General features: G+C 48.5%; 1 protein-coding gene across 4 annotated transcripts in view; it reads right to left on the minus strand.

Moving 5' to 3' along the window:
- Positions 1–3,868: 3,868 nt before the first annotated feature.
- Positions 3,869–27,607, minus strand: part of MED12 (mediator complex subunit 12) — a 35,752-nt gene continuing 12,013 nt past the window's right edge. The window contains exons 14-42 of one of the 4 annotated variants that reach the window (XM_026848286.1): positions 27,435–27,579; positions 26,405–26,523; positions 26,113–26,256; positions 25,175–25,338; positions 24,785–24,916; positions 22,235–22,462; positions 21,891–22,035; positions 21,480–21,600; positions 20,691–20,792; positions 19,864–19,977; positions 19,431–19,594; positions 16,096–16,275; positions 15,841–15,912; positions 15,405–15,565; positions 15,154–15,315; positions 14,958–15,069; positions 14,632–14,721; positions 14,077–14,186; positions 13,456–13,591; positions 12,998–13,159; positions 12,078–12,455; positions 11,597–11,747; positions 11,188–11,393; positions 10,670–10,750; positions 10,211–10,428; positions 9,439–9,604; positions 6,603–6,773; positions 6,354–6,435; positions 3,869–4,308 (exon numbers count right to left, since the gene is read on the minus strand). In XM_026848286.1, the coding sequence (XP_026704087.1) occupies positions 4,265–4,308; positions 6,354–6,435; positions 6,603–6,773; positions 9,439–9,604; positions 10,211–10,428; positions 10,670–10,750; positions 11,188–11,393; positions 11,597–11,747; positions 12,078–12,455; positions 12,998–13,159; positions 13,456–13,591; positions 14,077–14,186; positions 14,632–14,721; positions 14,958–15,069; positions 15,154–15,315; positions 15,405–15,565; positions 15,841–15,912; positions 16,096–16,275; positions 19,431–19,594; positions 19,864–19,977; positions 20,691–20,792; positions 21,480–21,600; positions 21,891–22,035; positions 22,235–22,462; positions 24,785–24,916; positions 25,175–25,338; positions 26,113–26,256; positions 26,405–26,523; positions 27,435–27,579 (4,260 nt within the window). In that variant the 3' untranslated portion in view covers positions 3,869–4,264. The remainder of the gene's footprint in view (positions 4,309–6,353; positions 6,436–6,602; positions 6,774–9,438; positions 9,605–10,210; positions 10,429–10,669; positions 10,751–11,187; positions 11,394–11,596; positions 11,748–12,077; positions 12,456–12,997; positions 13,160–13,455; positions 13,592–14,076; positions 14,187–14,631; positions 14,722–14,957; positions 15,070–15,153; positions 15,316–15,404; positions 15,566–15,840; positions 15,913–16,095; positions 16,276–19,430; positions 19,595–19,863; positions 19,978–20,690; positions 20,793–21,479; positions 21,601–21,890; positions 22,036–22,234; positions 22,463–24,784; positions 24,917–25,174; positions 25,339–26,112; positions 26,257–26,404; positions 26,524–27,434; positions 27,580–27,607) is intronic. The other 3 variants (XM_026848285.1, XM_026848284.1, XM_026848283.1) reach the window with 3 other exon arrangements.

The raw sequence follows: 27,607 nt of genomic DNA on the forward strand, positions 1-27,607 counted from the left end.
TTTTCCCCACGGCCGGGGGAGCTGCCCCTGCCTCTCCCACTGCTCTGCAGTGCCCAGCTGATGCAGGGAAGATTCACTCGGTACCAATATGGGGTGCCTCGGCCCCGGGGCCAGGCACAGCCCTGTCACGCATCCACCCCCTGCCATGCACCAGGCAGTGGGTCAGCAGCCACAGCCCCGTAGGCCCCGGCAGCACCGTGCAGAAAACCCCAGCACCTCTATTGATCCCCTTTCCTCCTGGCATGCCCCTTTCCATCGTGGGGATATCTTCCTTCCCCCCCTACACGACCTCCTGGCACGCCTCTCCTCCAGCCTGCCTCTGCCCATGGTGGGGCTGCCTCTCTGTTTCATTCCTGCCAGATGGGATTACAGAAATCATTTGAAACAGGGCATGGATTTGGGTCCTGCTGGATGTGTCTGGTCTCTGCATCTCTCTGCCATAGCAGCGCAGCATCAGCCACGATACCTGATCAAAGAAGGACGTGCAGTTACCAGCAGACACCTCCACACTTTCCGGTCCGGGAGAGGGGAGCTGGGCTCTGCCTCCCTCCTGCTGCCAGAGCTGCAACCCAGACCCTACCTGGGCTCCACGGAGCAGCCACTGCTTCCCATTTAAGATGTTTGCATGGCAGCACATGAAGGGCAGACATTTATTTCAGCTCTCCCACATGCCACTGGCATGTGTGCTGAGTTGGTGAACATGCAGCCACAGGGAGAACCCCACGCCCTGACACTGGCTGGGCTTCACCTGCCCCAGCACCTTCCAGCTACTGCTGCAGAGCAGGTGGGAGCTTTCCTGCCCCTCCTGCCCCACTTCCTCTCCAAGGGACTGCTCGCAGTGATCAGCAGCTTGACCGAATCTGTTGCTGGCCTCTTATGTGAGCTGCACGCTGCCACCCTGTATACCCTTGATCAGACAACATGGTCCAGCGCCCCTTGGGATCGATGCACAACCCTGCCTCATGTCCACCACAGTTCATCAGCCCTGAGGACCGTCTTGAAGGGTCCCCTGGACTGGTGCCGGGCTGTCCTGCAGCAAGTAGGGCTCCAGGCGTGGCTCCCTGTGTCTGTCCCACTGTCCAGCAAAACCAGCCCAGATGGGGTCATGGTGCGTGGCTGCAGCGGTGCCTTGTGGCCCCCTCCTCACTATGGGCACCACACAGGGAGGGTTGGGCACTTGCAGAGCTGTTCCACTCCCAGCTTCAGGTGCTTGAGTGGGCAGCAATCGATTTTCTTGCACACCAGTTATGACAGTGTCTGCTACCTTTAACAGAGGCGTGGTCTGTGGGGACCAGCCTGTGCCACAGGCTGCTGCGTGGGGTGGGTGCATGAGGCACAACCTGCTCCTGCCCACCCATTCCCACACTATGCCAATTCTTGGACAACCTCGGGCTTCTCCCCATGTGCTGGGCACACATCGTGAGGCATCACCTACACATGGTGCCCATGGACCCTGCCCAGCCACCCCTTGGGGCTGGCCCCCAGCCCCAGGGAGTCCAGCATCAAACACACACACACCCCCCCCCCACCCGGACAGGTGGCCATAGCAGGGCAGCCACATGCGTTACCCAATGGGCAGCGTGTAATAAAATCTCCCCGGTCACCTCTGGCTCTGTTACAAGCAGCATTTAGCCATAACTCGGAGAAGGAGCAGAAGGGCTGGAAGCTGTCAGACCTGCTTAAAACCGCCGCGGCTCAGTGCTAACGTGCAGCACAGTGGCAGTGGCTGCAAGGCACATAGCCAGGCTGGGTAGAGCACAGCTCCCCAGACATGCCCTGTGCCATGACTGGGGCTTGCCCCAGTCCCCATGTCCCCCTGCAGCTGCCTGAACCCCCTGGAAGCCTCTAGGCAGTCAAAGGGTCTTGGACATTGGCAGTCTCGGGTTTGTCACCACGATGGAGCTCCAGAGTCCAGCTCATCCCACACAGATCTGGCCTGCCAAGCAGCTGGCACAGCTGGGGGGAGCCTTTTGCAGGAGGAAAGAGCAGGGGCAGCCCCCTTGCTGGGCCATGGCATAAATCGGGGACCCTGGCAGCAGGCACCTGGCCCCAGGGAGGGACAAGTCCTTCCTCTTTCCCCCAGGGAGGCAGGGTGGTCCCTGGGGCACTTTCACCAGATCTCTGGGGACCTGAAGGGCACAAAGCAGGAGTTCAGCACCCGAGTCTGTGCTCTTCTGCTGCAGCACCCCAGCCCCGCCACAGCCGCCGTGCAAGCTGCACCCCACTGCCCCCCTGCCCAGAGCCGCCCATGGCCACGCTGCCTGCTGCCACCCCGCTCCGGCGCAGGCTGCTGCAGAGCCGCCCTGCTCCCACCTCCGCCACGGCAGCGATTCAGAAGGCAGCATCAAAGATTCCGCTTGGCGCAGGCTCAGCTGCCTCCCAGGGCTAGCGGAGGAGGGGGCCGCTGGCCACGGAGAATATGGGCTTGTTCTGCCCAGAGACAGCGCCCAGCTCCCCCAGGCTGCGGCTCCGCGGGCCCCCGAGCACTCCCTGCCCACGGCCCAGGCAGGATGGGGGGAACATCGCCCTCCTGCCCCAGCCAGGGGTGCCTCAGAACAGGGGGCAGCTGGCACCGCCACGGCCAGGAGCAGGGCTGCCACCCCCGGGGTCACCCAGCACAGGCTGGGGGCAAGCAGAGCCCTGGCACAGGCTTCCCCTGGGGCACGAGGGAGGCAAGAGCCAGGTCGGGACCACTCCCCAGCCTGATCCTCAGGGAAGGGGACAAGCAGGGATGCATGGAGGAAGCGGCACTGCACATGCATCTGTCCTCATTAACAGAGTCCATCTCCATCAGGCCTATCCAGCAACACCTTCCAACACACCCACAACGCGGCAGGAGCCTGGCAGAGGGGCAAGGGCTGTGTGTTTTAGGGATGAGCAGGGCACAGGTAGGTGCTCCCAGGCAGGAAAGGGCTCAGCAGCAGACACAGACCCAGCAACCAGGACATGGGGCACTGCCCAGGGTCACTGACAGCACTCACAGGAGTCCGAGCATAGCTGAGGGGTAAAGCCCCACTCTTCCCACCCTAAGCTTGCCCTCTGGCTCTGGCCTGCCCTACCAAACTGTTTATTCGCCCCTAGATTAAGATCAAGTGCAGGTCTTCCACGAGTCCCTGCAAGCCTCACTCTATCCCACAGAAATGGGACATACTGGTCAGGAAAAGCTACTAGAGAGACTACAAGTCAAAAGGTCCACAAGCAAATTGTTGAGGAAGAACCATAGAAAAGAACGGTGCTGATGAGTGATTTCCAGGTTCAGACTGCAGGAACAGAAAGCACTAAGCCAACGCAGCCTGCTACAGAGCTGAGACTCCACAGCAGCAAGCTGCATTAGCCAGGGCAAAAGTTAAGAACGGAGCATGTTATGCATCCAGAGAAAGCATCGTGGCTGTCAAGAACGAGTCAGGAGAGGAGTCTTGGTGCTTATCAGCAAAACCATGCTGCAAGGAGAAGTGGTGCTGTGAGTGCACTCCATCTGCAGCTCCTCCTTGACTGCAGAGGTACCAGCTTAAGCATCTCAGTAACTGCTGTGGCTGGGAAGCTGGACGTGTCAGGGCTCAGAATTACCCTGCAATACAACCCCCTCTTTGCTTTATACCTCTTGTCCTGATAGAATCTGCCACAGACTAGTAGTAAAGATCTTAACATACAAATCCTACAAAGGTTGCAGAAACCCTTGCAAGCTGGTGAACACCAGCTTATGAAACAAACAGGGGAGAAGGGCTTTTTTTCCCAAACCAAATTGTTTAGCCATTCACAAAAGCTGAAAAAGCAGACATTAGTTCTACTGAGAAAGAGATAAAGACCATGTGGAGAGGTGCTGCTGGGCTGTACTGGGAGGAGTGCGGAGACAGGGTCTGAATACACACTCCTTTTGCAAAGTAAGCTCTCTGTATTCATCCAAGAATGTCTGCAGTATGGGGTTCATCTGGTATAAATAAAGTACAAAATTTTACAATGTCTTAATCATTATTTTAACAAAAATACTAAAAACTGAGTAAAAACTGAAACCAAAGTGGGAAGGGAGACTATCAGCCACAAGGGATTTCCATAAACGTTTGTAGAAATCGGATAGTAAAAACACTTTCTCTGTACAATAAAACCATCCTCCTGGCATCTCCCTGTGAGACAGGCAGCAGCAGCACTGGGGGCACAGGCCCAGGGACAGAGGTTGGGGGCAGTCCCAGTTTGTGGGTCAGGCTGAAGAGGCTGTATCCAGTCCACAGTGATGTCTCCCTCCTGGATCAGGCTGAAGTGCCACACGTCAGTAGCGTCCAAAGGGGTTGTTGTTCTGCTGTGTCTGTGTATCTGTTGAGGTCAAGACAGAGTTAGACAGTCACAAGGTCTGGTTCGGAATAGATCCCTCTCTCCACGCCACCAGCACAGTACGAGGAGTATGCTGCAGGCTGTGAGAAGAAAAATTAACCTCTACAGCACTCCCTGCTCTGCTCATTTGTCTGAGCCTTCAGGCAGCAGAACAGTCGGGACCCCACATTCTCTGAGGAAGAGACAGATACGTGCCTGTTCCGATCCTAAAGCTTCTCCAGAGGAGATCCCCCCAACCCTCATGGTGGAATAGGTGCACATAACAAAGCCCTAAAAGGTGGCAGCTAGCTGGGAGGATGAGTTTATGGATTAATTATTTCTGATTTTGAAATAAATCAGCCCTGTAAGACTGCACAGCACCTGCAGCCATACAAACTGCTCAGACAGGTAGTGTCAAACACTCATCCTGAGGCACACCCAACCAGACTTAGAGAAGGTTTCAGAGACAACTATACTGGCTCCCTGTCAGTACCTCAGTACAAACGGAAGGACATGCCCAAAGGACTTCCAGAGGGCACAAAAAGGGCAGAAAACATACTAAAGTTATATTCAAGAACCTCATTAATTTCCAAACTCCAGGGACTGATGTTCTGTGATGTACTGTGCTCACAATATACTTGGGTATTGTCTGATTAAGATTCTGTAGGTTTCTTCTTTTTTTTTTTTTTTTCCCCAAAAACCCCATCAGCATGCTTGACCCTAAGTCAGACTAAGTAAAATGAGACCAGTGTAACCTGGCTAGCCAGCTCGCCTCAACTCTGCTGGACAACAGCACACGCAGGGATACCCCAGAGCCTCCTGACTCAGCCTACCCTGGGACCAAAGTATTCTCATCCCCCTCCTACAGGCTGTTCTTGGTTTATGTCCTGCTTTCAACTCCATCCCAGACACTACAAATAAGAACTCCAGATGGTTCCTGGTGGAACTGATGCAAACCCAGTAAGGGAGCATGGAAGCTGCATGCTGACACATGACTGCAATGGACCCACGCATCTGTTCCATATAAAACAGCTCCGTTTGCTGTACAGACAGGATACAAAAATATGGCTATTCTGCTATATTAAGATTCTTATATGAGGCCTTCCTATACTTGAATGTCCTGGCTGGGATCCTTGCACAGACTCGTGGTTTGTGAATCAGGCTAGTGAGAAACTTAGCACATTAAAACTTCTGGTTTGGGGAAGTTTTTTCTGTCACAAGGACTAAGAATTTTCCATCAGGGAACAAGTATAAGCACAATTTCCAAGCCCTCACTCCACACATTTTTATATCTGGCATAGTCTCACACTTAATGCACTGCAAAAAAACCCTATGCAGTCCATTGCTGGCATTTTCATAGCATGTCTACCATTTTTATGGCAGAAAAGCCAGTGAAGTGACAATAAAACAGCAGGTCATTCAGAAGAGAACAGCACAGACCCTGGGTTCTGTTTCTAGATCCTGCAGCAGATTACAGGAATACAGTGTCAGAGTCAGAGCGAACACCATCTATACCATTACCCTGTCTGTGATGGCAGCCACAGAAGCCCACAGAACACCACAAATACAGCAAGTGTGCAGCAACACTTCCCAGAGTACCCTCCCCACCTCCGAGAAGTCTTGTCCTGATCACAATACGAACACAGTGTCTCTGGGTCATCCACTGAGGGAGTGTCCCAGGGTCACAGCTCCCCGTGTCCCTCAGAGGTCATCTGCAGCAGAGGAAACTCCTCTGAATGCTTTAAAGCTGCAGACTGGATCCTTTTGGGAAAAGCTGTGTGGCAGCCCCTACAAAGGCTCAGCTCCCTTGTTCCTCTGCAGGCAGCAGAAGGAAGATCTGGACAGTTGCTCACAAGCTGGCAAGCACTGCCTGCCCTGCTGCTGTGGCCCCTTGGGCCAGGAGCTCTAAGTCCTGATGCCACCTCCCTGCCAGCATCATTTAAGGCCTCAAACAGTCTGGCTCGGCCTTGCTTCTCTACACCAGGGTGCCTGCAACAGAAAACGGCGGGGAGGAGACTAGGGACAGGATGAAGAACACTAAGGCTTACTGGAAAGCTGTTGTTGAAGCTGTCGAACCAGAGCAGCTGTTTGCTGCTGCTGCTGTGTCTGCTGAAGGCCCTGGCGCTGGAACTGCAAAGAGAGAAACGTAGTTATAGCCACACCACCTGGCCGGCAGCCTTGGCATTCACACAAGCCCTGGGAAGCGCAGGAGAGGGAGAAGAGGGGGGGATGCAGGTGGAGCACTGTTGGATTTGTGCTGGTCTATCACGTCCCTCTGCCTCTGAGGGAACACTCACAATGGGCTGCTGGGGGGGAAGAGCCTGCATGCCCAGCCCTGGGGGCTGACCCTGCGCCTGTGGCTGAGGCACTGTGGAGACCTGGGGTTGCTGCTGTGGCTGTTGTTGCTGTTGTTGCTGCTGTTGTTGCTGCTGCTGCTGTTGCTGTTGTTGCTGCTGCTGTTGTTGTTGCTGTGAGGACAAAAAGAGAAGGGGTCATCAGGGAACTGTTCGGACAATGCACACAGCAATGGGGCACAGGAAGGGCTGAAGGAGGAAGCATGTTCCATGCACTAACACACCTCTCACACCATTTTCCTTACAGGTACCTAAACTACCCAAATTTCACCAGAACCCTGCCCTGGGCTGAGAAAAGGCAAGAAACATAGGGACAGTTACAAAGTTCTTCTGAAAGATCAGGTATCAACAGATATGGAAGAAAAAGAACTATGAGTCTATTGGTCAGCTGGGGGATGAATTGGCAAACAAGACACAAGAACAGAAAACAACTAAGAGCTACCTCAAGAGGTTGGCTGGTTTAGCTCTTGCCTACTGCTTCAGATCAGCAACAGTGACTTCACTAAGTATTTGCCTGAATGTTCTCAAAATATTTCCAGAGGTAGCAACAGAGCTCCTATAACCTCCCTACGCAATCTGCTCTAGGTCACAATTACTCCTACTACTGGAGTTTTTCCTAATCTCTACCCTGAATCTCATATGTTATGATTTAAGGCTATTTCTTGTCCTACAGCCAAGGGACAAGAACAGATAAAGGTTTTTTGGCTTTTTTTAAGACAAAAAATGTGGAGACTTATCTTTCCTCTTGTCTCTGCCTCTCTAATTTGACACCAAGCTATTTCAGCCTTTCTTTCTCAGCCACATTCCACGACTCTTTGATCTATTTTGCTGCCCTTCTCTGCCCCTCATGCCAGCTGGTGTTGCACTTCAGTAAATAGGATAAAAGTGGATACAGTGCTTCAACGTAGATGTGGACAGAACTAGTTATGGTAAGAAGAATATTCAGCATGATGAACCTGGAGCCAGAATATACCCACAGATCTCAAGGCTGTTTCATTTCTCCTAAGTTTTAGGCATTTCTCCCAATTTTCAGGCATATCTACCATCTGGCAATGTAGTTTTGAACTCTCATCAGAACAATTTCTAGCAGAATATTAAACTACTAATGCTATCATAAAAAACCAGCATGGTGGTGCTAGGCACAGTTTCAATTACTGGATCAAAAGGGTAAGGTTCAAACCTTGAACAGACTCAGAAAACAGACAAAAATACAATCAGGAGAAGGGACAGTATTTTATAAGAGGAGGTTAAAACAACTTAACCTAGGGAAGCTGCAAGTGCTCTGTAGGAATACGCTGGGTAAACATCAGAGAGAAGGAGAAGCCAGTAAACAGCAGAACACAGTGGACAATAATAATTGGGCAGAAGAACCAGTCACAAACACACTACAGCTTGGATCAAAGATTCAACCCAAAGGGAGCGAGTTTCTAGAACAGCCTCCTAACTTCCATCTTAAACCAGTTTGGCCACTTCCATGCAAGACAAACCAAAAGGCCATTCATCCTTTCTACAAGCCACTGCACCATGACAGCCAACTCACGCATCAGGAGCCTGTTCCGCATCTGGTTTACCTCTGATAGTGCAGCAGGAGTTACAGTAACAGGGGAGATTTTAGGCGCTCCACTTTTAAATTTTTTTTTTAGCAACCAGGCAATGTCAGCTAAAAGCTGAAGGTATACATGAAGTCACTGAGCTAAGAGAAGTGCTAGCAATTTGTCTGAGGCATGTTCTTTTTCTGAATATGAGTGATGGAGAATGCCAAAAGAAACCAAGTGAATAGTCAGGGGGTGCTACTCATCAAAAGGACTAAAAGCTGCTGACCATGCTAGAGGCAATCTCTTGTCCAGTGCAAGGCAGCAATTCTCAAATACTGCTGACTGCAGCTCTGCAGGAATCACTGTCTCACTCAGGCCCCTCTCAGAACACAAAGCCTCAGCACTCTGTACCATGTAAAGCCTCCCCATATTCTACAGGTTTGCTAGGCTTTGTCATAAGGTATGCAATTCACCAATTAACCCAAACTGTTTCTGTGTTTTTCTGTCAATTCAATACATTTACATAACACCAAGAAATTTATTCATATTTGTATATCATGTCAGTATTTAGTATTTATAAGATGGTAATGCAAATCCATGGAATACTCATGCATGTTGACATATGCCTGTGAATTTCTCTGAACCCGAGCTGGGTCTAACAGCTTACTTTGGATTAGTTTTCCACCATCCGCTGTCAGATGTGGAGTACATGGGCTGATTCACACCAGATTTCCTGCCATTGGAAACTGCAGCTGATGCTTATTTTGATCTTCTGAAAAATGCAGATATGCCCCTAAAAATTATATGCTAAGGGACAACTTTACCTGCTTTACCTCATGGTTTGAGCTCAGAGGGCAACTGAAGGCAGGGGGATTTTCACTGTTTCTAGCTCCTGCAACACTTCTATGGCAGCTCGCTTTCTGTACAATCTTATGGGCTCAGCTGGAGCAAGAAGAGGTGGGATACAGACCACAGAGGACTAAACAGACCTTTACTGCTCCTAACTTCCCTTTAGCTTGAGCTGGGTGACTGGCAAAAGGTGGTGTGTGGCAGATGCCTCCACCAGGAGTGGCCAGCTCTAAAGCAGGGAGAACCGCCTGGCAAATTATTAGACAGTCCCCAAGAGAGCTGACATCCTACCTGGCACAGAGGTGCAGAGAAGAAAGCTGCTGACACAGAGGTAAGTAACTCTGGGCAAGCCTCCTCCAGCTCCAGCAGCCTTCCTCCCGACAGCAACCACTCACCCTCAGCATCTGCTGCTGCTGTTGCTGCTGCTGCCTCAGGTACTGCTGCTGCTGCTGCTGGTCAGGCAGTATCTGGCTGGGTCGAATTCCTGAGGGGACTCCTTGGGGACCCAAATGGTTCATCCCACTCATCATGGGCGCCTGCTGTATTGACTGGTGAGGAAACCTGAAAGAGAAAAGGACAAGTTCTTGGAGTAAAAGATCCACGGGCAGCCAGCTTCTTGAATCCAAACCCAACTTTTGCCATCAACAAGACAGACAGCCCAAAGAGTCCCTTGCAAACCACACTGCCTCTCTGCAGAAGGGTGAGGGACACCAGGGCCTCTCAAAGGTTTCATCCAGCCTGTTTTTCTAGAAGTCTTAAGTAACACTCCTTGACCCACTCTTCTGCATGGTTTCCCTGCTGAATTTATGCCCGCCCAGGAGCAATGGAAATCCCAGATCTAAACCTTTGATGGTGATTTGCTGGTTAGACTTAAAACCAAAACGATGACCTTCCCAGGTCATTTTCCTCATCCTTCCCAATTCCGTCTTTCTCTGGCTGGTAACACCATCTCCTGCCTGCAGCTAACATCTCTGAATTTCATCCCATCTCTCTGTTTCTTCCCAGGACTGAAAGCTGGACAAAGATGTTCTCCTGAGGGTGCGAAGGACTCAGATGATGTATAACACAGCACAGAGAACAGGCTTTTCATAGAGAGAGATGTCTGAGCAGAGCAGGGAAGCCCTTGATGAAATACAGCTTATTAACATCCAGTAGGGTGGGAGGTACCTCTGTGTGTTGCCCAAGGTGTGCCCATAGCCAGGGGCCTGCTGGTGTACATAGCCGCTTGGTCTCTGCTGCATTTGTCTAACAGGATCCACCAGGGCAGGATTAGAGCTGGGGTGGGAATTCTGGTAGGGTTGGCCAGAATAGGTAGGAGGTACCATTGTGCCTGACTGGGAGGGGTGCTGCTGAAGGCCTATGTGGGAGACGTAAGGTGTGTAACCCTGAAATGAAACCAAAAAGGCTTTATGAGTCACGTGGTAAGGTACAACAGAGAATGTGGAACACAGGACATCAGCATGCTGTAAATACTGTAAATACCAGGCTGCTCATCTCTGGGATTCAGACCCATGCTGCCCAATGAGTGAGAAGAGCCAAGAGATTTCAGGATTCAGCATCAGAAACAAAAATGCCACCCTGTGCTGGAGCCAGATTCCAGCCTTACCTGTGGTCACTGCCACTTACCTGGGAGGGCTGCAGTGCTCCATAGGATGGGGTTGGAGCCATCTGGCGCACAGGCTGCTGTCCCATTATGCCTTGGCCCTGCTGGAAGGCAACACAGAAACACTTTTTCAACATCTCCAAAGGGCAGGCCACTGCTTGCTCTCTTCTCAGTACCTCCCACCAAACCAAACAAGTAGCGTCACTGCTAAACCTAGGAGGCTGCTGCACAGCGTGCACATGCCGATGACTTCTCCCTCACCCTGACATGGGACAAAGAGGCCACTACCATCCCCACCACAGCCAGGATGTGCCCCTCTCACTGCCCCAGTGCACCTCACTGCGCCTCCACTGTTAGTGACATGGGCCCACAAAGCAGGCGGCAACAGTGCTGTGCCAGAGGAACAGACACAAGAAAATCATCTTTCCAGGGCAGAAACAGAGAGCTGGAGCGTTCTGGGTAGAATGGACAGCCCCAGCAAACAGCTCGGGCTTGTCATACTGTGGGGTCCAGCAACAGCAGGAGCACAGCTCTGACTTACCAACTTTGCTTGAAGCTGCTGCCTCAGAATCTGTCCCTGGGAGACTGGAGGCTGCTGTCTGTACACTGCAGGCTTGTAGGAGGGGTCAATGCCCATCATGCTGCCCATCCCCGGAGGCAGCACACCGCTGTAGGGAGGACGACTCTGAACAAGTTTCCCCAGTGGCATGCGTACAGGTCTGTAGGATGTATCCAGGCGAGGCCCACCTGCAAGAGGAGGAGAAACGGGCTGACTAATCGCATTCTATTGCTGAGCCTTGTAGCTTCAGAATGACTGTTCATCACTGTATCTAGACACACAACAGGCAAAAGGGAAAGGTGTAGGGACCTGCGTAGGACACCTCACAGATGGGGTTCTTACAAGAGGTTCCCAGAGAGGTGCAACACGCTCACCTCTCCTGTGCACCTACCCGCTGGAAGAGGCTGATTCTGGGCATAGAGACCCACTGGTGATTGCCCATATGCCAGCCTTGACATAGTGCTTCCTGACTGGTGATGCAAGAGATCTGTAGGCATACCAACTCCATATGAAACCCCTCGGCTAGGGCCCAACACAAAATCCTGCAAAGACAAAGAGGAAGAAAGATCAATGTGGACTGGGAATTCATGAATGGATGAAGAGTATGAAAGGGCTGCAAAGTCCACAGGAGGAAGCCTGGGATGCTACCTGAGCTGGGCTGCCTCCCTCCCTCCAGTGAGGGATTTAGAAAATGTTTCCCCTGTCCCAGGCTAAAGAGAACGGGACAGAGCTCCAGCACTCCCAGGTGAGAGGAAATACATCCCATCTTCACCATTACACCACCCTAAGGCTCCTCAGGAAGACTCAAGGGAGTGCTCTGTGACTAGGAAGGGGGGACATGGGAGGTCCATAGCTGTTGGGCAGACAATTACCTCAGTTTTGGTGGCAGACTGGTTGCGTTTCTTGGTTTTGCTCTGTTTCTTCTTCCGTTCTTCAGTAGAAGTGGCAGGATTGGAGCTTGTTTTATCAGCCTTGGCTGGTTCCACTGCTTTCTTCTCCGGCTCTAAAGCCACAGGTGTAGGAGGCTCTTCCTCTTCAGGGGGCAGCGGCAACGGCTCCAGGTAGTAACTGCGGGGCTTGGGTTTCAAATGTGTGTGGTACAGAAGAAGTCTCTGCTGCTCCTCAAATCTAGACACCTTGCGATCCACCCGGACTGTCCCAAACCAACCCCAGGAGAGAGGGGCTGAGTGCTTCAAGCCCTCAAACAGATCCCAAGGGGAAATCTTCTGCTTTGTAGAGACTTGCAAACCCTTTAAAGCAAAAGAGATAAGAATCTTCAAGTCCATTTTTTTTTCTCCTATGAGGGTATGGAAAAACTCTAGGCTTTCTTCAGGCTCTACTCCACTTGTCACAGTAAACAGCCTGAGCTCCTACTAGTGGTCCCTGCTCTTCTACATGGCAAAGCAGTCATTTCTAAAGGCCTTCATCCACAACTGCCAGTCTTCTTCATTCCATCTCTGTCAGTCTTCTGCACACTGGCACTGCCCAGTAACTCATGTGACAGGGATTACGGGTTTCTCTTTATGCTTTATATAGTCATAAGTACAAAATCAAAATTTAAGTAACTTCTCTGACAATAGCAGCATGTATTGCGAAGCACTGACACCCAGCTTTGCCCTTTTTGGACATGGTTATATGCCAGCTTGTCTGCATGCAGCCAGCCACTTCAAGCTCAGCAGGCAACAAGGTGCTGCATACAGATGCCTCCCAAGCTGTGTAGACTCAAGGCGTCAGAGGACAAGGTGACACCTGCACTCAAGAGCTGTGATGCAGACGAAAAAGCTTCACTTACCTCCTTCTTGAAGATGGAGTCAAACCCAGCTATTTTATTGCCTTTGGTGTCAATGAGGGATCCCTGAGGTTCACAGGTGATGACATCTCGGGTCTGCTTGGGAAGTGGCAGTAGCTGTCGCACCTTCTCCAGGCTGTCAGATTGCCGGTCCCCCAGCTCTTTCTGCACAAGTGGAATAGAGAAGACTTGAAAAATCATTCAGGGGAAAAAAAAAAAAAAAGAAAAAAAAAAAATCACCCAAAGCACACCTGTGTCTCTCCTGGTGTCAACCACTATCCCTGCAATACATCTCACCTTTGCACCTTCAGCCCTACAGAGCTATCTGGGCCACCATCACTGCTTTATCTAAACAGCAGTAACAGGACAAGTACCATTTGTGAGACACAGGTAAATCTGCATAGTTGGACAACCATGACACAGCACACACTGCTCCCCATACAGGGCCTGGTATCCCTCACCCTGAGTTTCTTGACAAGATTCATGTATGCCCGCTTGTTCTCCTCCATGCTGCCCTGAGAAATGCTGGACATATCAGCAGCCAGGGTGCCGTTGATGAGAACACTCAGCATATCCAACACGGTGGTGAAGAGTTCACTGTTGGTCAGAGCAGAAAGGTCAAAGTCACCTGAGAAGCAGATAAAAAGCCTCTGCCATCATAGTAACACCAAACATTAATAGATTGCTGAGAGTACTGCCTACAGTCAGAAGTGCCAAGCGCTCTTCACACTAACTCCCACACTAATCCTCCTTTTGCTTACACACCACACGGTGTTCACACTTGACTCAAGTGCAGTATCACAGATTAAAACTGGCCTCCTGTCTATCCATTCAGCTTCTCCAAATAGCAGGTTCAGACTCAGCTCTCTCCTGCTTATCTCTCTGCATCTGGAAAGCCAAGTTTTCTCCGGATATGTCAGAGTGCACTTGGACACTAGGACCTAGGTTGTAGCCTGCTATGAGACTCTGAAGTCTCTTCTGACATCGTCTGGAGAGACAACTGTCCCATATGAGAAAAGGGGCCATGCTAATGACTCCCTCCCTTGGGAAGTGTATGGATCAGAAGTCAGCCAGAAAGTTACTTGTTTGACTGCATGTCCACGGTGCCACTGCTGATGATGTCCAGGAGAAGCACAGCCCACTCAGTTGTCTGCTGTGTACTGCGCTGAACTGTATCAAACATTCCTCCCACCTGGCACAGAAAAGTAGTTTAGTCACAAAGACACCATGAAGAAACACAAAGATTCTAAAGTGAGAAAGGAGCCTAAACCAGAGCAAATCCTGTGCTACAGCAACTCCTGCTGAGAGCTGAAGAAGACTGCAATCAGCAGGACAAACCTCAGATGAAAGCAGTAGTGCTGTGGACTTCAAAAGCATTGAAATGGAAAGGCACATCTCCAAAACAGAGATTAAGGCTGTGGATTTCAGCCTGGTGAAAAAGAGCAAGGGAATTTTTCCATGCACCCTATCCCACTGAGGGCTCAAGACTCAGAAGTAGCACAAGTGCTTCTCCTACTTCCTTGCCTCAGGACATATATAACCCCTCCTGTATGCATGTGTTCCAAAAAAAAAAAAAGGAAAAAAGGCAGACAACTCTTCACCCCATATGGTTAAGCTCTTTTTCTGCAACTGCTCACCAAATTCAGCCGTAGTTTCAGGGCCTCATGCATCAGCTGCTTAGCTTTGCAGTCATCTTGGTACTGATCTTCCCGCCAATTTGTAACAATCTAAGAAATTTAGAAGAGAGGACAGAATTCACAAGATGTATGCTGAAGTTTACAGAGAGCAGCTTGTACTGCCTACTGTCCAATGACTCAGAGATGGTCAGCTCAAGCACTCTATACCAGAGTAAGATCTTTGCCTTATTGAGCATATAATCAGAAAAACAACATCCCCAAGGACATACCTGCCTGCTGGAGGAACAAACCCTTGAGTAAAGTGAGGGGAGAAGCAAGACATCTACCTGCTGGACTTGACTGTACAGAGAGGTGAGGAGGCCCTCTCGCTGCTCATCCTGTCCTTTCAAGCATGTTAGCACCAGTGACAGAAATGGCTGCTGGCTCAGGAGGGACATGCTGCAGAGAGAACAGAGATGGAGCTATACTGCCAGGCTGGGGATCAGCACAGCAAGCATCGCCTGCCCCTTCCCCAGGACCCACCTCTTCTGCTTCTGGCGGTCCCGCTCTTTGCGGGACGATGACCCCAGATGTTGTCCTTTCTCCAGTTCTTCTCCAGCAGCTTTTAGCACATGGCCCTGAACTGATGTTGGAAGCTTGGCAATTAGAGGGGCCACCAGCCACACTCCTGATCTCTCCAGGGAGCTGTGACAACACAGGAGGGAAAAGCAGTTTGCAATCCAATCTATGATTCACTCGTCTACAAGGCAGCTGCATGCTGGGACTACACCTACCTGAGGATGGGTTTGGATTTGTTGCTGGCAGGCGTAGCACTTGCTGAGCTACTGATACTGTTGACTCCATTGCCAGCAGAGCTAGCAGAGCTGGTCTCTGCTGACTGCTGGAATACCTCAATGGTGGCTTTGGCTATATTTTCTAACAAGGAGTTCATCTCCTAGAGATAGGGAAAAGACAGCCAAGTCCTTCTCTGAGAGCACTCACTGACAGGGCTTGCACATTTCAACACAGCTCAGTACAAACCCGGTTTACCAATTTCCCCACGGCTCTTTGGGTCTTGGACTCACTGCAACCTTTTCAGGCTTGGCTTTCACAGGCCTGACTCTCTCTGTTGCCCCACTTCTGCCAAGCCACCTCCCCACCACCACACAAGCAGCCACTTCAATACTGGCAACACATATCCCTGTATGGTCCCTCGGAGCACAAACTCACGTTGCTTGCTGTCTGCTTAATCATGAGCTGCAGCTCCAGCGAGGACTGCCTCATGGTCCACTGGTCCAGATTCTGCAACACACATCCATACTTCTTATGAGTCCTTATCTCAGTTCAAATTAAACCAACCCACACCCTCAGCTTCCACAACAATGAGCATCGGACCCCTCAGAGGACTGCATTTTGGACGACCCCACTCTAACGCTACATTAGGCAAATACTAGGACACTCCTCGATTCTGCCAGGAGCCTGCACCTGTAAGATGCGTTTAATCCTCTGCCGCTGTGGATTTTCTCCTTCCTCATTGTCTAGTAGCCGGTGTGGATAACAAATCAGCTGCATCAGCCTCTGGGCCTGTGTGCTGCTCAGGACAGGATCCTGCAAGTCATTGCTGTCCTCACAGAGGGATTTGAGACATCGCTCACCTACCCACTCCTGCAAGACAAAGGCAGAGTCAGCACAGTTAAACTGATGCCTGATTCCAAACCAGTGTCCCTGCTTTCAGTCTCAGAGACATGCAGAGAAATCAAACTCATAAAAACTTATTAGTACGCAGTTATGCCTGATAATCATTTCTCTTCATGAACTGTACTATCCTGATTCAGCAGACGTCAGGCACAGCACAGCAATCACAACAGAGGAAACATCAACTCTGACAAGTCAGCAGTAGTGAAACACAGTAGCTGCTGTTTCTTTTGATAAAATATTGGTATGATTTAATAGTACACAGCTACTGCCATGCCCAGGCTCCATCAACACTGCCACATGGGCTCAAAAGATCATAAGGGATCACTTAAAATTATTTGGTCTATTTCCTGCACAACAAAGCCCTGGAGTTGTCCTAAATTAAATAATTCAGGGCTGCAGCTAAGGCTAAACTAGAACATGTCTAAGTACACCCCTTAATTCTCAAATAGTGATGGAAAATACAATGCCATCCTTAGTAAAAACCGATGACTTCTCGAAGCCTGGAAGGGGAAACAATTGTCTGGACACAAGCCATTTATAAAGTCAGAAATCATGAGGAGAAGGTAGACAAAAACCTATTATTGTCAGCCTTTCAATTTCAGTTGGTGAAATTTCAAATCATAGAATGGTTTGGGCTGGAAGGGACCTTAAAGATCATCTAGTTCCAGCCACCAGGGACACCTTCCACCAGACCAGGTTGCTCCTCTGGCCTTAAACATTTCCAGGGAGGGGGCAGCCACAGCTTCTCTGGGGAATCTGTGCCAGTGTCTCACCACCCCCACAGCGAAGCACTTCTTCCTTATGTCTAATCTAAATCTACCCTTTTTCAGTTTAAATGTACAATAATAATGAAGGGAACAGTTTCCAAAACAAACATGAGGTAGGTACTTCTTCACACAATTTACAGTTAACCTGCAGCATTCGTTACCACAGAATTTTTTCATATTGAAAATCAATTAGGCAAATTCATGAAATTAAAATCTACAGAGCACTGCTACATAAGCACTTCTGCAGCTGCAGAACAAGCCTGATGAGAGAATTCTTCCACTGAGAAGTGACAACCAGAGAAGAGATGAGGATCCAGTTCATGAAGCACAGGTGCTGGTGCTGAGCCTAGAAAGCTGGGAACAGCCCCTCTCAGTAGCACATATCACTCTGAGCACTAAGTAGAGCACCAAGACTGGAAAGGCTAAACCTCTGGTTTGAAATCCTTGTGAAACCACAGCCTAGATCTTCACTTCATACCAGATGAAGTTTCCACTTTGCCAATACACATGATCTGGTGATTTCTCTAATGCCTGTGGCATTTGTTCCCTTCAATGTCGCTACATCATAATCTCTTGAAACTTCTCTTCCTTGTGCTTGTAACATGCATACCCTTGGGAAGACCCTTTTTGCCACTTGCTCAGCTTCCGACAAGAATTCAGACTTTGCTCCTCTTCATTGGTATAATCTCACAAATAAATATGAAGTCAACTACCATCTTCATCCTTGAGGGATTTCTAGACTCTCTCTTTCTGCAACGTTTTTTTTTTAAGGAACAGCCACTTCCACAGGTTTCACATTACTGAAACGAGCCCCTCATCTGCCTCTTCACAGGAAAGCACTATGAACAAGTTTTCCAAGCACTATGGAAAACTCCACCATCCCAATCATCAGATTCAGGTTAGCACCTTTGACTCAAGCCTCCCACTTGGTTCCCACTGTGGTTTATCACAGCTCTATGAAATTAACTTTTTCAAAAGGCCAGTCACAATTACCTTCATTAATTTAAACAGGCTAAAGGGCAGACCAGCAACTACTTCATAATCATTTGCACCTAAGAAACCTTTAACTTAATTCTATAATCTCCTCCTTTCCTCCATCCCCTCATGATGAAGTCTAGTATAAAATATGAACCTGATTATGAGATGCAACATTTTCTGAGTTTGAGAAATCACAACCTGTAGTTTAATGCATCCTACAGACATTTCTATTGTGAGTTCTGCAGCATCTACAACTCACACTGGAGGTACTAGTATTAAACACAACATTTCACTGAGTAGTGATATCTGACACTGCTACTCCCTCCTGTGTACGTACGTACACACACACACACACGTACGTTCTACCTACTGTGAGTCCTGCCTACACAGACTGGGACTAGCAAGGGAATATCTTACTTCCATCAATGCTACAGTTTCAGTAACACCAAGTATATCGAATTTATGCTCGTAAATATGTAGCTCCAATTCTTCTTGGTGCGCTTGTAACATTGCCAATTCATAACCAGCAGCATCACAAAGCACGAGGACACCACAGTACTAATGTATTGTGTTTACACGTGTTACCACTATTGTATGAAAATGGGTGTCGAAGGGTGTCCTTGGCCTTGGTTGCCAAGGATAATGTATGCATTATATGTATTAACATATAATAATAATGTTCACACATTAGTAATACAGAACACAGTTTTCAAATTGTAACTCTGCATCTTTCCTGTTGACAGAATAAAATTTGCAGCCAAGGCCAAGGACACCCTTTGACACCCATTTTCATACAATAGTGGTAACAGCCACTCCACTCTGCAACTAAATACCATATTAGCCAGGTTTCAGTTCCTCAAATGTCAATTTTACATGAAGGAACAGAAATACTGGTGTTGTCAGATTAGGGTAAGCAAAAGATTTTTGTTGTTGCTCCTTTAATTAACTAAACAGGGCACTGCAAAGCCCAGGGATACATTAACAGCCTAGCTGCAAGCAACACTTAAGCTGCATTCTGAAAGGTACCATTTATCACTTCAACAAGCTGTCTTTCTCATGCTTATCTCCTTTGCCTCCAGAATACATCTCAGCAAACCACTCCCCACACTCCCCTCCTTGGACATGAGCCTTGTGCTGTTGCCAAAGCAGAGGGGATGCAGTTCCTGCATACTGCAACACTTAACTCTTGACAACTGTTTGTCTCTCCTTTTTTTGCTAATGGTGAGCAATCCTTAGCGCCATCACGTGGCAGTACCATAGCAGGTTCTTTACTGATCTTTCACAAGAAATACCTGCCAAGCTCAGTCTGAAGAACATCATATGGGATATATGTCTGCAGAAGGGAGAAGGACAAACCCAGAGATGGGACAGACTCACCTGTTGACATATGCTCCTTAGTACATACTTGGCATAAATATCCAAGCTAGCTGTTTCTACAGTTACTACCCGACCACCGGCCCTCCTGGTGCCCAGCTCATCATCCATGAGATCATCGACGCCTCCAGGGTGGGAAAAGCCAGAGCCTTTCAGCTCTGCATCTCCTACAAGAAAAACACAAGTGTCACTTAATCATCAATGCTAAACCCAAAGCCACAAAACGTCTTCAGCTTCTGTAAACTCTCCCTGCGATTAGTGATGTCCCTGCAGCTAAGAAGCATGTTTACAGCTCAACCAAAGGGCTTCACACAAGCCAGCTATCCACCAAAACAGACATCCTATGCCTTTCTGTACAGCCACACAGGCAATACAGTGCCCTTCTCCCACCCCCCTAAAAACATTCTTACAGGTCCCAGCTGACACAGATACACACCCAGAACAAAGACAGCCTTCAGCACTGCAAAGACTGCCCCATCCACAATGCGATTCTGGGAAGCTGCCAGTAAGTGACGGTCACAGGAAGAGCGGATTCCCACCGTGGGTTTGTCTGCAAAGAGGACAATGGAGAAGGGCAATACTCAGAGAGAGAAAGGCGCAGGCTCGAGAGCTGCCCAAATTATGTGCCAGCCAGTACCGTAGATCCAGCTCAGAGAATCCTGAAGCTAGTCCTTTTCCCAGCTATAACAGGGGGTCAACTTAATTAAGTTTTGCAAAGCATAGTGCCAATCACACTGTGACAGCTGAACCATGAAATCCAAATGGGGAGCAGTGTCTGTGTCATGAACTCCAAGCTCCAACAGTACCCTAACCTAGAATACAGGCTGGGTTTGGAGATCTGAGCTATCAGGATAGTGATGAGGAGCCAAGAACAGAGCTTCCTGGACTGTTTCCATCATCAGACAAAAAGTGAGTGCTGTAAAATAGCAGCTTCTGGCACCAAGTTAAGAGGCTATACAAAGCTCAAGACATAAAAAAGAAGCGATCATTACTCTAATGGCTTAGTGATGGCAAGGCCACCTCTACTGGCCGGTTTCCTGCCTCCAAGAGTCTCCCTCCCAATGTGCAGACTACCAAGGAGTGACATAAATGGAAGGATATTGTTCTTTGTCCTCTGCAGAAAGCAGTGTATCAGGCTTTGCCTGCTTTATTCAAAGCAAGCAGATCATGATCTTTAATCAGAGGGTCCAGTATCTCTCTTCCTGGGGTGCAAGAGACTCAGTACTTTCACAATACAGAAAGGCTTTACTTTTATTCACTTACTGCCATCTTGCTGGCATGGGTTCAGCTGTGGAGTCTTGAACAGATGGAGTAAAATTCGGCAGGTCAGACGTGCTCCCGGTTCTGAGTCCTGTTCACTGCAGGCTACGTAAAGAAAACAGTCAACTGAAATTTCTTAAACACTGGGACGGCTGACTCTCAATCCAAAAGCTATTCACAATGCACTGCCCTGAAGCAGCCAGTTGAGAAGCTGAAGCAGTATTTACAAATACAGAGCATGTGGAGTAATTAACATGCAAGTGAGCAAATCCATCAGTATTATCCCCAGTGACATGCACTGCATTCCGCTTGCTCCATCTTCCCAACTTCACCCTGTCAGTCTGGATGTTGCAATTCCCAGAGTAAAGCCAGGAAGGCTAGTGGCAGAATAAAGCCAGCATGAGCCAGGCGCTGTAGGCCCAACTAGTCAGCTGGCTGCTCTAGCCAAAATGCTAAGCTGAACCATATCAGCAGTGGGAGGTGCACTGCTGGAGTTTAGAGCTGGGTACACTGGTCAGACAGTGTGGCTGGTAACATCTCTCTGTGCTTATTTCAGCTTGCACACAGACTCCAGAAAGCAAAACACTTAAAAACCTTAGCACAACCAGGTTTTGATAGAAACCAAAAGGCCAGAAAACCTCTAAAGCAAAATGTTTAATACTTATGTACCACACTAGGAAAGAAATATTGGAAGCATGTTTCACAACTATGGGGTTCACAAAGTATCCACTAAGCACAGACCTTTGGGTCACAACTGAGACTAAGACCACCATTCCGCAGGGATGCACTTACCAGCATTGAGGAGTGAGGGAATAGCAGCACAGCGAATCAGGTCCTCCAGCAGCAAGCACTGCCGGGCAATGAGAATGGCAACAAAGGTGGCCAAGGAATCATGGAAAGATAAGTCACTGACCTGGAAGAGAGGAGATCAGCTAGTGATCACAACAGCCTCTGCCTCATTCCCTCTGTCAGCAATTCCTCAGCTTGCCTAGGAGCTGGGGGGTAGAAGGGCCCATAACCCCAAGTCAATGTCCACGATCAGCCCAGGCTGCAACAAACACCAAAAGGTAGCCCTGGTATTCAAAGCCTTTCCCCTGTCCTCAGAAGACAAAGCCTCCATCCCTTGTTCATTTCTGCTTTCTCCCAAGGGATCCCTCCACTCCTGCTTCAATTCCTTTTCCCCTTTTGAATGTTTGCACTTGCATCAACATTGCAGAGGAGATCATTGAAGCCACAGGTCCCATTATTGGAGGAACAGCACAAAGCTTTGAGCACACCCAGCCACTCGGCGCTTAGAGACTTGCAGTAGCCGGTTAGCTCAGCACACAGGATAGCAATGTCGTTCACCCTGTTAAATAAATAATGAAAAAACCAGAGCGTCAACTTTGCTACTCATGCACACCATCAGCTCAGTGATTCTCTAAGGGATCCCAGTCTTGGCTCCTTCTTCCTTACACCCCAGGACAGCCAAGGAATCATTACTGGCTTTTTTACCCTCACCTAAAGATTTTACTATCTCATAGAAGCATGAAAGTTCTGCCTCTCACCTGTCTGGATCATGGTGTCCCACACACACATGCATAAGTGCATTACAGACGAAACTGTAGCGGTTGGCTGGGTTTTCATTGAGGCTCTTGCCCAGGTTAGTGTATGTAAAGTTATGTGCAGATGGATTTTCAATAGTGTCAATCATGAACTCTGGTTCCCATAGCATGTTGGAGTCTGATGGCTCAACATTGCAGTAGATTGTGTTCTTCACCTTGGAGCAGAAGTCACTAAACAGGAAAGGAAAGAGAGATTAAGAACACAAAAAACTAAACTTCCACTGAACTCTGATAAGCAAAGCAATCCTGTGCAAGATAAGCCCTTCCTGGGCAAGAACATATAGAAGCTCAAGATCACTGTGTACCAACAAAGGCTCTCCCAAAAGAGTGAAGTTGGTTCTGTTGTGGAAGCACCTGGAAGTTACCCGTGTGCTCAGTGAACACAGCACAGGAATGGCTATTCCAGGTCAGATCAGGGAAACACCAAGCTCAGGCCTGGTGTCAGAACAGCTGATGCCCAGAGAAGAGATTAAGAGCAAGGCAGACAGGTGGCAATACTGCTCCAGCATCCTTCCCCATCCTGCTGTAACTTAGGGCTCACAGATCTTCAGATAAAGATAACACTCTCTTCAACAGATTTTCCTCCTCCAAGTTTGTCTACCTACTTTTTGAATCCTGTACATTTTTGAGGTTTACAACATGAGAAGAGTTCCATGTTAACTGTGAGAACTATGAAGTTTATTCTTTTGTTCTGAACCTACCATTTGTTATTTTCTCTTCATTCCTTTTTGTGCTTGTATTGTACATTCAGTTTATTTTCCACATCAGCTAGAACTTTACAAATGTGTTATCATTTCCCCTCAGTCCTCCTTGTCTGTGGGGAGGAAATTCAGTTCCTCGTAAATCAGTCATTCCAGTCAGTCATTCCCCAGTCATCTATCCACTCATCCTTCTTTGGGCCTAACTCTGCTACATGCTTTTTGGAGTCTGTTGCCCGAAACAAGGCACAGCTGTATCATGACTTAAATGGTGGCCTAATGATGCTCTCTGATCTGTTCTCCATTCCTTTTCAAACAATACCTAACATTTAATTTGCTTTTTGACTGTTGCTGAACACTATGATGACATTTTCAATTATGTCATGATAAACAGATGTGTTTCAGTATCTGTTACAGCTGAAAGATCCTTTATCCAACTGGCCGTATATATCCATCACTACACAGAGTTTAGAAGGGAACAAGGACAATCCCATGTGTGTTACTTTATGTTTAACAACGTTAAACTTCATCTGCAAGTTTATCACCTCATCACCATCACTGTAGCCTACTACAACAATCTGCAGTCAACTTCTATTGTTATATGCTGAATACCAGTTATATGAAAAGTTTTGATATCACCACTTAATACAACCTCTGATGTGTAGAACAGCACCAGCCCTAGCGGAGTCCTACAACACTCCTGAGGGAGGGATCACCCTCAAAATGCAAACTCCTTCCCATTCCTTGTCTCCATCTCTAACCTATTGTTTGCCTGCTAGAGGATATTCCCTTTTATCTGTGGCCATTTACTTTAAAGCCTTGCTGAACAGCTTTTGGGAATTCGGACTAATATCAAGTTTCTCATTTCCCTGTATGTGATGACTCCTTCAAAGAATGCCAAGGCATCCGTGACCACAGCACTCCCTCTTGCTCTCAACAGTCCAGAGAGAGACTTCAAAGGCTCTCAGCAGCCAGGGCTTTAGGCATCTGACACCAAGGCACAACCCACTCTCACAGCCCCTCAATGGGGGGGTAACACCAAGGGTTAGACACCCCTATGGCACCCCTGCACTGGAAACACTGACAGGGAGCAGGGGCAGCGAGAGAAGGCAGAGTGAAGCACTGCACTGGAAACCAGAGCTGTCAGGAGAATTACCCCTTCACAGCATCAGGTAAGCAAAAGGCCAAGGAGAAATGTGGACTCTGTCTCTGGGTTGCTAAGGGACAAGCTCCGCAGGGAGCTGGACAGGGGAGGGTTCCCAAGAGAACTGCAAAGGCCAGGAGGCCACCGAGTCCAGTAAACCCACGGGACAGAGCCTGGGGGCAACATCAGCAGAGCAGAACCTGAAGAGCCAACAGGGGCAGAGCAAGGTTAAGGAGTGCAAAGTAGCAGTGTAACAAACCCAGAACCAAGCAGAGCAGATTCAGAAGCAGTCCAAGGACTAGTAGGGAGCTGAGAACAAGGAGAGAACAACCTTTGGGATGAACTGCTCAGTCATCAGAGCTTGGTAGGAACAGACCTCTCTATTTCTATCCTCTAGCAGCGTGGCAAGAACAGACTTGGGAAGGTGCATAGGACTACTGAAGGCAATTTACTAAAAACAACTTGACAATCTAAGAGTCAAGATTATACACTGGGTCATTACTGCCCGTAAAACAGGCACTGCTCCCAAGACTTCAGTTTCCCATTGAGAGGATCTCAGGTACAGTCTCTTTAAACAAGATCACAAGCAAGGCTTAAGCCAAGGTGCTGTACTGGTCAGCACCCACCGCATCCCATCTGCCTCAGACTCACCTAAAGAGCTCCCCAAATTTACTTTTGAGGTGACTGCAGGAGGTATACAGGTCGTAGAGATAGGCCAGGATACAGCGCTCTGCTGAGGAGCCATCTGAGCGGTTCATGCCATGTTTCACCACCCCACACAGACTGTATAGAGACAAAAAAATGCTGCACCAACAAGAAAAGAAAATCTGAAGGAATAACCTCGTTATATAGATATCTTCCTGAGCTCACAGCAACAGTGCTCACTGGGTAACATATCCCATCCCCCACAAATTCTGTGAGCTGAACCCTCAGGCACAAAGTTGCTGCCTTTTAGGAAGTACACAGATATATCCCTGCCCATTACAAACCCCCAGAAGAAACATTGCTTCTTTCCACACAGGGAGGGCAAGATTCCCTTACCCTTCGAAGACCTGAGCCATCTGGTCCTGGTTCAATATAAGGCAGGAGTGGTAGTGCCGCAGCACAGCCACGATGCACAGGCACAAGCTGGTGGTGTAGCTGCCAACAAGGTCGGAGGATTTCAACAGTAGTTCTGCCTCCACCACGCTCAGTTCATTCAGCAACTGCACCCAATGACAGAAAAACCCTTCAACAGCCACAGGGGTAAGGTATGGTCAGAAAGGGAGCAGGCACACCACACTCACAGCCTATAGGACCTGCCAGGAAAGGGACTGGCAGGGACTTTCTGCCTGGAGATGTACCCCTGGAACAACTGATACCCCATACTTGGGCACAATATCTCTGTCGGGTAGTACGAGGGGCTGTCAGTGCTTGAGTATCAGAGGGTGATTAGGATATGGCCACAGATAGTAGCAGGCAGCTTGTTTGGTAATTCTGTCCTGCATAAATCTCACTCAGCTCCCTTTTTAAGGCTAACAGCCTCAATTCCGTCAGCAACCATAGAAAGGCTTCAAGAGACACCTGGCACAGGCTGCAGAAACAGCAAGAGGATTTTAGCAGGATCCAGGAGGCAGCCTGTACTGCCATGTGCCAAGGATCCTTCCAGGAGAGCAAGGTGGGAGAGTTGCCAGAGACAGACGATCCCCTTCTCACTCAGAACAAGGTCTTGCTGCAGCCAGGGACAGATGCAATGCAAGTCCTTTGGAGACAACCCTGAAGCCTCTGGAATAATGGTCCTCAGAATAGAACATGTAAGACTACCTGCCACAACCAACCTATTCCTAACAGCTGCAGCCCAGAAGCACCGCAACAACCACCTAATCTGACACCTCCGTGACCCAGGTCAGAGGGTCACCAGTGATCCCTGGAGTATAGATCTGCTCCCTTTTAGGCTGATAAACCCCTGCCCAGGAAGGGTTTGAGCACACTGCACTTACCTGGATGGCAAAGTCGATAAGACCACTGATATTGAGTGAATACTCCATCAAATCAAATATGAACTGCACGTGCTGTACCAGAGGCAGGTGGTATGACATTCCCAAGGCAAAGCTGGTGATCTGTTCCAAGACATTGCGAGATACCTGCAAGTGCAAGACGACACACAGTAGTATCTTTCCTTGCAAGGAGCCCCTCAGCAGATTCATTTCCCTTTCCCTTCAGGAAGCTGCTCTCAGTAATGCAAAGGAACACAGCCAAGGCCCAAGGACAGCTGCCTTGAAAGTTTCATACCTGAGATGTGACTTGGTGCTGATCAAAGTGAGAAAGGTGCTGGAATTTTGCAAAGATATCTTCAGCTGTTGGGAATGCTTCTGGTTTGCTCTTTTTCCTCTTCTGGCCTTCCTCTCCACCTGCCAGAGTTGGAAGGATCAGAAAAGAGTATTAGGCTACCTTCCTCATCAAAGGAGGACTAGACATCAGTCATCAGCACCTGCCAGTCCATCAGTAAGATCAGCCCCTGATACAAAGCACAGCGAAAGATATTGTCTTAAGGTCTGGGACTCAGTAAGGACCATCTTGAATGCAAAACAATGAACTGCTGAGGAAGGAATTCCTAACCTGAGAATGAGACTAGGGTTAACATATAGTTTATCCCAAGTGAAGGTACTCCTTGGAGGGGGACAATACTGTCTCAATTTAGAGGTAAACTGATTGTCTGGTGAGAACAGATGTTCTGGATTGGAGACGTTCAGCCTCAAAACTTCTTTTCAGAGCACACCACGTTTTAAAGAATCTTTCCACCACATTTCAAATTGCCTTTCAGGAATCAGACTAAGAGAGAAAAAAAAAAAGTAGCCAGATTCTCAGTTGAAAGAAGTCAGAGGCCTTCTATTGATTTTGACAGAGCTATCCAAATTGCCCATCCTATGCATTTAGCATGTGCCCCAACCATAACAGCATGCTACATTTAATCAAGGTCTTTTCTGAATATGCATAGGCAAAGTCTTCTTTGTTTCTTGTGCAAGGATCTAAATTTATGAACTAAAGAAAATAAAGTTTGAAAGGCCAAATTTGTCCAGGGTCAATCATCTTCTGAGGAAAAGTTCAATTAAACAGATACTGTCACCAGGATATCAATCATCTTCCTTGCTGGTTAGTATGTTTGGGAACAGAGCACTATTCCAGACTCTCAGTGAGTGATACAGCTTACCAGGCACTGTAGATTATATAAAATCCTTCCACTGTGAGACTCCAGACAAAGGAGTCAGCCAGATGGAAAGATGTTCCTACTTCAGAAAGGAGTGGCTCAAGCTCTACTAACCCGTCTCTGCAGTGCTCTTTCTGTTTAAGACTTTTAGAATGTCTTTGGTTATTTTCTTGATCGTATGCCGAGCATCATCCCGTTGTTTTCCAACACCAAAAAGAACTACCAACCGTTGGTTACACTCATGGCTGCATGACTCCTCCTAGGGAACCAAGAGAGACAACTGAATT

The sequence above is a fragment of the Athene cunicularia genome (assembly GCF_003259725.1).
Source record: "Athene cunicularia isolate RWA chromosome 4 unlocalized genomic scaffold, athCun1 chr4_part3, whole genome shotgun sequence".
NCBI classification, from domain to species: domain Eukaryota; kingdom Metazoa; phylum Chordata; class Aves; order Strigiformes; family Strigidae; genus Athene; species Athene cunicularia.